Raw genomic sequence first — 13,061 nt, forward strand, 5'->3', positions numbered from 1 at the left:
GGGCTTCCTTCCCTGGTGCTGGGAGTTGCTGCAGCTCACAGATGGATTGCATTTGAGCAGAACCACATGGCTGCAGAGGCTGGGAGGCTGAAACAAGGGGAATGTGGATACCAGCTGGGCTCTGCAGCCACCCAGACCCCAGGCAGGGGATGGGGAACCAGGCGGGGTAGGGGCGGTCACTGCAGGGAGGAGTGGGGAGGCAGGAGGAGCCTGGGGAACCGTCGGGGCTCTTATCGTGGGCACAGGCGCATAAGCAGGCGTGATGGTTCCTGAAGCACATTCTACATACCAGATGCTCTGCCAAGCCCCTTTTCAAGGATGGCAAGCTCTGATCCTCAGTACAGCCTGGGGTCAGGAGTCAGTAGCCTTGTGAAATGGGTGCCATTAACCAAAATGAAGAAGTAGGGAGCCCCTTGGTCCTCCTGCCCTCTCTAGGAGGTGGCCAGGCACCCAGTGTTGTGACGAGGCTGTCATCCTCCACTGGGCAGCTGGGGGAGGTGGGCTGGGCCTCTTCTCTGAAGGAAGCTGTTATCACTGTGTCTGGAGCTGCCTTCACAGCCGCCTGGACCAGGAGCCACGGTCTTGCCTTCTGAGTCCTGGTTAGGGGGACAGGGGGACAGAGGAAAGGAGCCTGACCACACAGTTCAGAGGCCCCGAAGCACCCTTGACTGGAGCTCCCAGCAGGAGGGGAAGAAACAAGTTCCCGCTAGGTGCTCCCCTGCTGTGCTGCATGGTTTCTATAGTAACCCCATAAGCGAGCATCATGTCCCCTGTCCAACCAGGAGATGGAATGACACCCACCAGGAATGGCAGAGCTGGGGTTTACCAGTGTCCTCGATTCCAGAATTCATGCTGGTTTTTTCTTTCTCCCTCTCACTTAAAGAGATTCTTTTAATGGAAAGGAATTCATGCTTTCCCCTCTACTTTCCTTTTGAAAGTGGTTGACTTTCAAAACCACAGAAGTCACCCGGGACGTGTGAGGAGATGGAGCCACGAGGCATGGAGGGGATGCAGACATGGTCTCATAGCCTTCCATTCTGGAAGCGCTCCCCAAGTCGCCCCAAAATTTATAGGACCTGGACAGGGTGGGGGTGAGTGCCAAACCCTATGGGAAAGAGAAAGCTAGCCTGTGTGAGCTAATAAGGTATTAATATACATGGTGCCTGGTACTTTTAATCCATGGCCCACAACCCACTAGGAGGTAATAGTAGAAGAAAATGTATTTGGCCTTAGTTTAGGTTCTGGACACAGAACTCTTAAATTCTTGGAATTTCCTGAGTTGACAGGGGTGTCTCTTGTTATTCATAATGCGCCAGTTTCTGTCACACCTGCGTTATGCAAACCCATAAACAGGAGAGGCCCCTAGACAGCCTCAGGATGGGGCTGGTCACCAGGAAGACCAGTGACCAAGGCGGGGAACTTCCAGCCCCACCCGCCCACCTCCCAGCTGATGGACACTTTGAGGCGCCGGGAAGTGCCGTGTCCAGAGAGGCGTGGAGGGGAGCTCCTTGCCCCGACCTTGCCTGTGTGCTTCTTCCATCCAGCTTTTCCTGGGCTGCATCCTTACAATGAGCCAGGAAATGCAAGTGTTGCCCTGAGTCCCATGAGCTGTTCCCAGCAAACTGTCAAGCCTGAGGAAAGGGTCATGAGAACCCCTGACTTACAGCCTGTTGCTCAGAAGTACAGGTGACCTGGGACTGGCGTCCGAAATGGTGGGGCTGAGTCCTTAGCCTATATTAAGGAGTAGTTAGTTAGTGCTAGTTCCAGGCAGTTAGCGTCAGAATTAACTTGTAGGACATCCCTTTGTTGTCCAGAAAATTGTAGGATCGTTTTAGATAACATCCCAGAGGGGATCATAAAGGCCCTCTCTGATCTTTTTCCCCATCTGTACAATAAAGGGGGGCAGGGTGTATAGGCCTCTTCTGGGGGGTCTCTGAAGCGATCCCGGGATGAACTGCCATTCAGACCAAAGGCAGCAGATAGAGCTGGCGGACTGTGTTGTTGGGGGCGCCTGTGTGCTCGACGGAAGCTGTGCGCTCACGGTTTCGGGGGGAAGCAGGAGGTAGGGTCTGTCTGTGCGCCTGCTGCACACCTTAGTGTGGAATGGCAAGGCTCGGAGGGCCGGAGGGGGTGGGTCCCTTACCTTCCCCAGAATAGCTCCTGTAGAGGAAGCTGCGTGGGCTTCCCCTCCACGCACCATCCCTCACCATGACCAAGGAAGGTCTCAGCATCTCTGGGTCCAGTGGAGACACAGGACTGGGACCCGACCGGTTGCTCCCTCAGCCTTAGGACTCCATCCTTTGGCTCCAGGGAAGTTTCCAGTCTGTGGCGATTGCAGCAGCCAGTGGGGTTGCCGGATTCTTCCTCCATGGGCTGTGGATTGGGAGGTGGCGGGGCTGAGACTGGACACACGGAACCCGCCCCAGACTTGACCTCCGACCCCTCGTGTCTCCGCAGAGATTTATTGCCCTTCACGCTGAGACTGCCCCGGGCCATCCTCGAAGCCCGCAGCTCCACAGACCTCGAGATCATCTCCAATCTGGGCCTGGGTAAGTCCCCTCCGGGGTCAGAGCAGGAGACCAGGCTGTAGTAGGACCGGGGATCCCGAGGGGCCTTTCAGGCTGAGCCCAAGCTGGATCCTGAGTCCCAGCTCCCAAGGGACCACCTGCTCCCCTGCCCCAGGTGCCGAGCCCCCCAGCAGGGAGACACTCCCACTTTTCAGAGTGGCTGCTTTAACAGCTGTCAGGGGGTCTCATGCACAGCCTTGCTGGGTCTGAGGGAGCGGGGGCTGGTTAGGGCCCACACAGGCTGACCTGGCGTCAGAATGTGACCTGAGAGAAGCCAAACCAAACACCAGGGTCCATCTCAGCGTGACCGTGATCATTAACTGAAGGTGCCCCCCGCCCCCTTGGCCTGCTCCCTACCCAACCACGTGACTTAGCACACCCACCCTGCCACTTACCCTTCTGACCTTTTGAGGGATTTGGGGTAGGGGGGAGTAAAAGACAAGAGTGTTTCTGATCCCAGCCCTTCTACGTAATAGTAAGAAGAGCTCACACTTCCTGGGCCCTTTCCATGCAATGGGCTTCACTGAGTCAGCACTGACCTCTGACATGGCCTCACCATGCTGGCCCTTTTCTGGAAGCCCATGCTTCCCAAAGCTGGAGCCGCCAGGAAGCCAGGCCGGCCACCCCTGCAGGCCCCCATCTTAGGCAGAGGCCAGGTCACATTATGAACAAAGCAGTTAATGAGTCCTTATCAAGACTAAGCCGCTCAGGGAATATAGTCAATATTTTATAATAACTTTAATGGAGTATCATTGTCTATAAAAATTTTGAATCATGATATTGTGCACCTAAAACTAATATATTGTAAATCAACTAAATGTCAACTTTAAAAAAAAAGAAAACTCAGACTTCCCTGCTGTTCCAGTGGTTGAGAAGCCACCTGCCAATGCAGGAGGTGCAGGTTCAATCCCTGGTCTGGGAAGATTCCACGCGGTGGGAGGGAACTAAGCCCATGAAACCACAGCTACTGAGCCCATGCTCCACAAGAGAAGCCCCTGCAGTGAGAAGCCCGCACACCGAAACTAGAGAAAACCCACACATAGCAACAAAGACCCAGCACAGCCCAAAATAAATTAATTAAAAAAATTTTAAAAGGCCAAACCATACCCAGGAACCTGCACTACATATGGCTGAGCCCACTGGTACATTTTCAGCAGTGCTGGTCAAATGGAAGAAAGGTTGGTGGAGCGGGCAGGACCAAGGCATAGATGAAACTAGAGGCAGACCTGGGATCCGAGGAGATGCCCCTTGGTTCTCAGGCCCATCACTGTCCACCCCCCGGGGGGCCGCTGGACAACAGAGAAAGAGCTGCCGCAAGGCGGCTCATGGTCAAAGGCCAGGAAGTAGGAGGAGTGCAGGCCCTCGGGTTTAATGAGCAATAACCGTGCTCTGACCTCTTCACCTGCGTTGACTCATTAGATCTCCAGACAGCCCAGTACAGCAGGTTGTAATATCGTGATGCCCACTTTATGACAGAGAAAACAGACACGAGGAGTTGAGTGACGTGTCTAGGGTCATGGGATCCACGGAGGGCTGGGTGGTTAGGCTCCAGCCTCCACCCGCCAGCTCGTGGTGCCCCGTCACTCTATCCGGGTTCTCCTAGGTCTGGTTGACCCAGTTCATAAACTTTGGGGCCAGTTTGCAGTTGATGTTGGGAATAAACACTAAGCTTGGGCCTCAGACTTTATACTTGCTGGGCTCTTACTCTTCCAGAAGCTTGGGTGTGGGATAGGTGTGTGTGTGTGTGTATGCTCAGTCGTGTCTATTTGCAACTCCATGGCCTGTAGCCCTCCAGGCGCCTCTGTCCATGGGATTTCCCAGGTAAGAATACTGGAGTGGGTTGCTGTTTTCTTCTCCAGGGTATCTTCCCAGCCCAGGGCTCGAACCCACATCTCCTGCGTTGGCAGGTGGATGCTTTACTGCTGAGCCACCTGGGAAGTCCATGGGATGGGTGAGCGTCTGGTAACTCATACAGTCCAAACGACACCCCTCCCGAGGGCTAAAACGGCAGAGGTGACACTTGCCCTGCACTCTCTTGGCGCTGTCTTGGGTAATCCTTGCAGTCCCATTTTAAAGATAGAAAATCAAGTCTTAGCACGGCCAGGAAACTTGTCCAAGATGCTCCAGGCAGCGAGGAGCACGGCTGGGAAGTACACCGAGAGCTTTCTGACTCCCAGCACAGCTCTCCGCTGCCCCTTGGCTGTACCTCGTGAGCGTCTCAGTTGTTTGTGCAATGAGCAGTTGCTGGCTGACTTTGAGGTCAAGTTCAAGGGCAAGTGAGATGCATGCCCTCCATCTGGGAGGCTTACCACCGAAAGGAGGGTTGGTTTGCAGCCTCACTGCAGGTGGGTTGAGGCAGGTGCCCCTGGGATCCAGTGCCCCAGGGACCCCCAGGTTTCTCTCACCTGGGGATGGATGTGGAAGACAAGCTGCTCCTGTAGGGAGAACCATATTCCTTTCTGGAATCGACAAGCCCTTCTATCCGGGCAAGCTTGACCTCTTGGGCAGGTTGAGGACGTGAGCGGGGAGGGGCCTCTGAGAAGCAGCTGGCAGTTCAGGTCGTGTGTCAGCGTCCGCTTCCTTGAGAAGTGGATTTAAATGAAACCTGAGGACATTGCAGCTTAGGAACCAGAGGGTTCTGATCAGGCCTGGTGTCCCCAAGGGCTGAAGCACAGAAGTGAGGCTCACCAGGATAAGTTTTTCCTGGAGCCGAGGAAGGGCTAATTTTTCTGTTCATCCCCAGAAAGGATAGAGACCCAGAGCTGAAAGGGCACGTCCCATCAGAGACCAGAAGCCTTGGCTCTGAGATGTGCAGACCGCCCCGGCCTTCAGCTGCAGCAGCGGTGACGAATAAGCAAAGATAAGGGCCGGACGCCCCAGGCACGGTGCCCAGCGCATCACACATTCTAAGCAAGGCACTCTGTGGCAAAGAAGTGAAACCAACTCAAAATAGCTTAAGATAAAAGAGGATTTAGTAAAAGGAGGCCAGGGAATCTCCGTGATAGGAGCAGAGGGTCCGCCCAGCTTTGCAGGCAGCGGATGCTCTTCTCCGCACACAGCTCAGCCTCCTTAACCCCTGGTTCCCGCTCCCAACTCCTCCATCCGTGGGGCTCTGACATCTGCCCCCACGTACCGATCTGATGACCTTGTCGTTGGAATACGTTTATGAGGCATTTGTGCTTTCTGTAACTAGTATCAGCAATGTTTCTTTTTCTGGCACTCTACTCACTTTTTACAAAATGAATCGAGTGTCATAAATATCCAGATCATTGCACAAGCCTGCTGTTCAGACAGAGATGATGGTGCTGAAATAGGGTTATTGACTCACAAGCTCAGTACCATGTGATTGCCCAAAATGTTTGCTCCTGAGCTGATATAGGAAAGTCTGAGCCTGGCCTTGGAAAAGCCAGCATTCAAAAGGGTTCTGTAGGTAGAAGCTTGGGACCACAGAATTAACACAGGGAGCAGTTCACTAAACTGCGTGCAGTTAATTCTTCTCAGTACAAAAGGAATCTAGAGAAAGCAAGTTAGACTTGCAGAGGTTCTCAGACATGTTCGCAGTGAGTATATGTTTTATATTTCTAAAATATGTTTAAAAAGAGAATATGTGCTATAACTCTTCCAAGTTGGCCTGTAACTTGCTTTTGCCTTTATGTTATACAATGAGAACTTTCCTAGTTGTCAAAAATTCATTGGAAAGTCCAGTTTGAATGATTGTCTTAACAGCCCACCTTTGGGATATCACAGAAACATTCTCCCACTGATCTCAGACTTTCTAGCAGTTTCCATGGCATCTGGAACACTTGGCTGCCTTTATTCATGCCCTCTTCATTCTGCCAGTAGCCTGGGGTTTCTCAAGTGTGAAACCTTTGTCACACTTGTCCTCAGGGTCTAGAGCCCAGCACCTGGCCTGGCCAAGGCCCTCTGAGGACTATAGGTGTGGACGCCTGGCAGGAGGCATCTCCAGTTGAGACTCAGGAGGCCACAGGGCCAGCAGGACGTCGGCCACAGTCTGGGGGCGGCACACAGGAGGAGAGGGCTCGGGCCCTTAGGGGAACTGCGGCCCCTGAGCCGAGGTTGGCCCGGTGCCACTAGGCGCAGACGCCCACGGCCGCAACCAACCACTATGATTGCACGACAGCCTTCCGCTTCTCCCCTGGCCTTGGCATTCTGCAGAGAAAGTTACCTACTTCCTTTTTTCAAAAAAAAAAAAGCATGAAGACTTGAGTTCCCTAATAGGCCCCCAGACCCCAGGGTGTAGCTCCTTGGATCCCAGCTCTCCCACCTCTCAGAGCGGCCTTGGCTTTGAGGCCTCTGCCCTGCGGGGTGTAACCACCAGGCCTATCTTAGGGGCAGGGGAGCAGTTCCCAGTCACCCAGCCCCTGGACATATTTCCCTGAACCCCACGTCTCTTCCACTTGTGTAGAAATGCAGATCTGAGTGGTGGAAAGTGTGTTCTTTTTTCCTTTGTGATGCCCGCCCTGCCGCCCACCTGCCGCCCACCCCCATGCCACCCCTGCCCCCCGCCACTGCTGTCCTGAGGTGGGTGGTCTGGCTGGTGGTCCATTACTTACAGAGCTCTTTGCTCTCCTTTTTGCCTTTCACCTCTCATTTTCTCACTTCTTTACTCCTTGTCTTTAGACACCCTCCCAGGCCCAGGCTGAAACCAGAGGACAGTCCTAGGGTTGGTCTGTCTCATCAGTGTGCACCAGGGCAGGGGAGCCAGGGGAGTGTAGGTGTGGCCTGAAAGTGTCAGGAAAGCTCCACCAAACTGGTGACATTTGACTTGGGTCTTGAAGGTTGAGTAGGAAGGAGTTTGCCAGGTGGAGAGGGTAGGAAAAACATTCGAAGCAGAGGGAACATTAGCCAAGACCCAAAGGTGGAACTGCCCATGGCGTGTTCAGGAAGGAGTGAGCAGCAGAGAGACTGGGGTGGAGATTCAGTAGGTGAAGGTGTAGAGGGTTGGATCCCACAGGGGATGAATGCCAGGCTAAAGGCTCGAAAGTGATTCTGAACAAATAGCAATCAAGGGTCTACGATATGCCCAGTATAGAGCCACGAGGAGTAGAATTGGAGGCAGAGTGGGGACACGGAGGCAGGCTATGGCCATGATCTGGGTGAGCAGTAATGGGCATGTCCAGGCACAGGTGGGCAGTTCTGTTGATGGCCTGCCCTGTGACTTGTACCTTCTCCCGAAGGGTCTTTCAGGAACTTGGAGATGAGCCTTGGGAGCCTCAGCTCACCTATGGGGCTGCTGCCCAGTCCCTTCATCAGACTGGCTGCCTGCTTGCTCCTTGCTAGGAAGCCTTCCAAGAAGACTGTGCAAAGTACCCAGGAGAATGGACAGGTCACGGAGGGGTCAGTAGCTGCCCAAGAAAGCAAAGCACAAGGCACAGGCGGCCATGAGAAACAGCCCTCCCCCCCACCCCTGTAGATGATGGGAGAGCTTGAAGACACACCCTCCCATGCCGGGCCCCCTGTGTCCTCAGGGAGTGACTGGCAGGGGCGCACATTGGAAAGTCACATGAAAGTTTGTCATCTTTGATACAGTGTAGACATCTGGCCGAAGCACTTCTAAACATGGAGTCTCTGCCCACTGAGGGGCTGCACCATGAGCCCTGCTCTGCTCCTCTGCGATGGCCCCACCCCAGAGGGATGCACACGGCGCTCTCTCAGCTTCTCAGCAGCCCTGCTGTCCTTGAATTACATATCACTCACCTTGATCGGGTTTCTGACCTCCTTGGCCAGCAAGCTGGTGAACACCTACACCCCTGAGAGTGCCTATCCCTTGGGATGAACACACACACACACACACACACACACACAGCTGCCCTCGGTTCCCTGGGTTCCCTACTCCTCGGCCGTCTTGCAATGTCTCCTTTCTTCCAGTGTTGAGAATCTGTTGTGTTCTTACCCCGACCCTGGCTCTGGGGTATACGCCACCTTGCCCCTCACTCAGGCCAGGAGAGCAATAGGGATGGGAAGTGTCACAAGTTCTATGAAGGGCGGCCACGCATGTAACACATCAGCCCAGCACCCGGCCTTCAGAACTAGTGCGACCTAGTTCAAACCCCAGCGCCTTCATTCCCCGACCTGGTGACCTTTCGTCTCTCTGGGTCTCTTGTCTTCATTTGTCACATGGGGACAACCTGAGGACTTACACCCGAGGCCTGTGGTCAGAGACCCTGAGACAGTAGAGCAAGCAGCCCACACACCCAGGATCCAGCACATGTTTGTTCCTGGTATTGTCTTTGATGCTATTTTTGGTAATTTTCTTACTGATGACTCCTTCCCGGAGGTAAAGAGCCTTGGGTGAGAGACTGGAGGCCTGGCCTCATTAACAAGGAATTGGCACTATCGATCTCTAAAATTAATAGCTTGGACAAGACCTGGGTTCCCTACTCCTCTTCAGCAGAAGGGACTGCTTGAATGAGTTCGCAGTGACCTGCCAGCCCTCTGACCTTGTTCTCAAAACGTGCCCCTGGGGCCCTTCTTGGAGCATCCCAGGCTTTCATCAGGTTCTCCAGAGGGCTTGGTACCGAAAGGTCGGGACCTCCTGTGATCTCATCAACCCCCGACTTGAACATCCCATGCCCCTTACCCAGAACAAGCCTGGCTCTGACCATCAGTACCTGGAGAGGGAAAGGCCTGCTCTGCTGGCCTCAGCCATGGGCTGAGTCAAGAGAAAGGCGTGTGCTGGGGGCTCAGCAGTGCAGGAGCTCAAGCTCTCCAAGCTGAGGGCAAGAGGGCATTTTCCTGCTTTAGCAGCTAGATTGACCAGAGGTGGCATCATTTTGCAGTGGGCAGGCGTTCCCCACCTTGGATGGTCAGGTCTGAGCTCACTGGCCACCATCCATAATTCATTATTCCTGCTGTGACAACTGCAGTGGCCAAAAACAGGCCCAAAGTCCCTTCTCTGTTGGGACCCCATTCTAGATCGAGGCCTAGGAAGGTCTGGAGACTTGCCTTAGAGCCCCCGACTGGTCAGCAACGGGAGCTCTGGGCTTCGTCGACTCCATGTCCACACGTCCCTGCGCCCCAGGTCATGGGTGCCCCTCGGGCAGCTCTCACATGCCAGGGGACAGGACCGAGGTGCTGAGCCTGTCGCCAGCACCGTCCTGGCCCCACCCCGGCACTGGCACCGCAGGGGAGGACGGCGTGGGGCTTCCCCTCCCGAGGCAGGAAGTGGTGGGAGAGGTTTAAAACAGTCCAGGAGGGGAAAACAACCTTCAAGCGGGTGAAGCAAACACCTCGCCGCCGGGCCCTCCCTCGGCCCTGCCCCCACGCTGCCCGCAAGCACCACCGGGTCCGGTCCACGCAGGGGCCCGGCTTCGGGGACTGACCGCCTCTCCCTCTCTCCTCTCCGACAGGCTTCTGGGACTCCTCACTGAACCCCCGGCGAGGAGGTGGGAGTCCAGCGGAAGCCCCAAGAGACCCAGCCCCCGGAGCGCCCCCCGCCTCCAGCCTCAAGTCCACCGCCCATCCCGAAAACTGCTCGTGTGAAATCGAGCTGTCCATAGGAAACGGCCGCCTGTGGTTTGTGAATCCGATCTTCATCGAGGACTGTGACCGTGCCCCGCCGGCCGACCAGCCCCCCGCTGGAAGCTGCCCCTCGCGCCCGGCGCCCCCCACCCCTGACGCTACCTCACCCACCTCCAGGTGGGCTCCCCGCCGCCCTGCGCCCCCTCCCCCGCCACTCCCCCTGCACCCCCCGGGCTTCAGCCGGCCTCCTCCTGCTGCTCCTACCCCTCCGGCCAGTCCATCGCCCAGTTCTCCCCCGGCGGCGGCTCCCCCGCCTCCAGAGGCTCTTCCGCCCTCACCCCCAGCATCTGCCCCCCACTTGGCACCCCATGCCCCAGGCCCTCCGGGGCTTCCAAGCCAGCCACCCATGACAGCCTGTGAGAGGCTCCCGCGCCCCCTCGCAGGCCTTGACCCCCTCAGGGAGGAAGAGATGAAGCCAGGGGCAGCCGCCAGCCCCTTGAAAACCCCCGCCCCGCCAGTGCCCACGAAGAAGAGCCTCCCCGCGGTTCCCCCCAGACGCCGCATCTCGGAGAAGGTCTCCCTGGAAGACCAGAGCGCAGGGAAGCCGGACAGGGGGGCGGCCGCAGAGGGGGACCCGGGGGGTCCTTCCAGGGCATCCCCGCTCCGCCTGCCTCCCCTGCGGACCTCAGACACCCCCGGGGACAGGCCTCAGAGAACCACAGAGCCAGGCCAGGAAGCATCAGCCCAAGCCAGCAACCCGGGCAGCGCGCCAGAGCCTCTGAGGAAGATCCGACAAGCCCCAGTCCCGCCTCCCAGGAAGAAACGGGTCTCCCGGCAGCTGGCCTCTGTCCTCCCAACTCCCCAGGAGACGGCCGAGCTCTCCGCAGCAGGGGAGGCCCCCGAGAAGCCCACGCCTGGTCCCCCGCCGGGAGAGATCCAAGGTCCTGCCTCCCCCGCTGGGGGTAATCAGAGCCCGCATGCCCCAGCAGGGGCCCGACCCCAGAGCGCTCCAGAGTTCAAGGGCTCCCTGGCCTCCCTCTCGGACAGCTTGGGCGTGCCTGCCTCGGCCGCTGACCAGGACTCGTACTCGACCAGCAGCACGGAGGAGGAGCTGGAGCAGTTCAGCAGCCCCGGCATGAAGAAGAAGCCGTCCATGATCCTGGGCAAGGCGCGCCACCGGCTGAGCTTCGTGAGCTTCAGCAATGTCTTCAACGCCTTCCTGTCCAACAACCGCAAGCTGTACAAGAAGGTGGTGGAGCTGGCCCAGGACAAGGGCTCGTACTTCGGCAACCTGGTGCAGGACTACAAAGTGTACAGCCTGGAGATGATGTCCCAGCAGACCTCCAGCACCGAAATGCTGCAGGAAATCCGCACCATGATGACCCAGCTCAAGAGCTACCTGCTGCAGAGTACCGAGCTCAAGGCGCTAGTGGACCCTGCCCTGCACACCGAGGAGGAGCTAGGTCGGTCCCGGGCAGGGCTTGGGAGCGGGCGGGGGCCAGGGATGATCCCAGACAGTCCGCCCTTTCCGTGAATAACCGCTCTACTGTTCTGCCTCTCCCTTCGGAATTCGGCCCACGGACCCAGATAGATTGGCCCGGCCCCCACCTTCAGGATGCTCCTGGTTTCATTAGGGAGACGAGTCGCTAGGAGCGATTAGTGGCATAAGAAGCAGTAACATGTGAGGCTATTGAGGGCCAGAGGCCGTCTCTGCAGGAGACCTGGTGGCTTCAGAGATAAGGGACCTGAGAGGGCACCTCTTGTTTTGCAGATGAGGGGAAAAGCCCTGGAAGGGGAAAGCTCTTGGCCAAGGTCACACAGGAGCCAGGAGCAGTGGGGAAGCTGACCGCAGGTCTCTGCCTCTGAGTCACCACACCTCCAGCGGCAGAGGCTCTGAGGACTTGGAGGGACAGACAGCAGTGGGGTGAGAGAGGCAAGGGCAGCTATGCGTTCTCCTGTTGGCGAGGCTGGAGAAGCAAAGGAGAAGAGGTTGGCTGTAGGATGAGGACCGAGACAGCCAGAACCCTCCCCAAGCCCAGACATGGGCCAACTCTAAGCATGCATAGCAGGGACTGACCTCTGCTGAGACTCAGTCATGAGAACAGAGGCTCCTCCCTCACTCCCAGAGATAAGGCAGCTTAGGTGTCTCTCTACAGGGACAGGACTTGGGACCTCTGCTACCAGGGCCAATAGCCGAGACCACCCCCACCACCCTACCCCAGAAATTGAGTAGAGCCAAAAAGACTTCCCAAGAATATTTCACTATTGTCAATCAAAGCTGAGCATTGCCTTGGTATCAAGTTGACCTGGGTTCAAATCCTTGCTCAGCCCCCAACTAACTGTGACCTGCACCAGCAGAGCCTAAGTTGATCCATCTTTTGAGTAAGAATTATGACATGTATGTTGCAGAATGCTGTGAGATCAGAGATGAGTAGTTCTCACTCTACTAGCTGATCAGGATGCCTCTTGGATAAGATAGCGTTTGAACAGAGGAGGAATAAGCCATGCAAATAGCCATGTGCATTCCTCCAGGCAAAGGGAATAGCAGGTGCAAAGACCCTGAGGTAGATGCAAACCTGGCAGGTTGGCAGAATAGCAGGAGGGCCGGGGTGGCTGGAGCAGCCTGAACACAGGGAGCAGGCAAGGTAATGAGTGAGAGGGTCACAGGGTTAGAGCACAGAGGGGCTTGTGGGCCATGGAAAGACTTTGGCCTCTTTTGTGCATGAAAGAAAGAGAGAAAGTGAAGTCGTGTCCGACTCTTTGCAAGCCCGTGGACTGTAGCCTGCCAGGCTCCTCCGTCCATGGGATTCTCCAGGCAAGAATACTGGAGTGGGTTGCCATTTGCTTCTCCAGGGGATCTTCCTGACCCAGGGATTGAACCTGGGTCTCCCGCATTGCAGGCAGATGCTGTAACCTCTGAGCCACCAGGGATTGGGGCAATTACAGGGTTCTGAGCCCTGGAATATCTTGATCAAACATAGCATAGCACGATTATGCTGGTTGCTCCGTTGC

General features: G+C 56.3%; 1 protein-coding gene across 1 annotated transcript in view; it reads left to right on the plus strand.

Moving 5' to 3' along the window:
* The window catches only part of RIN3 (Ras and Rab interactor 3), a 136,400-nt gene that overhangs the window by 98,259 nt on the left and 25,080 nt on the right, over nucleotides 1–13,061 (plus strand). The window contains exons 5-6 of the mRNA XM_027520982.1: nucleotides 2,458–2,549; nucleotides 9,938–11,512. Coding sequence (XP_027376783.1) covers nucleotides 2,458–2,549; nucleotides 9,938–11,512 — 1,667 coding nt within the window. The remainder of the gene's footprint in view (nucleotides 1–2,457; nucleotides 2,550–9,937; nucleotides 11,513–13,061) is intronic.

The sequence above is a fragment of the Bos indicus x Bos taurus genome, chromosome 21 (genome assembly GCF_003369695.1).
Source record: "Bos indicus x Bos taurus breed Angus x Brahman F1 hybrid chromosome 21, Bos_hybrid_MaternalHap_v2.0, whole genome shotgun sequence".
NCBI classification, from domain to species: domain Eukaryota; kingdom Metazoa; phylum Chordata; class Mammalia; order Artiodactyla; family Bovidae; genus Bos; species Bos indicus x Bos taurus.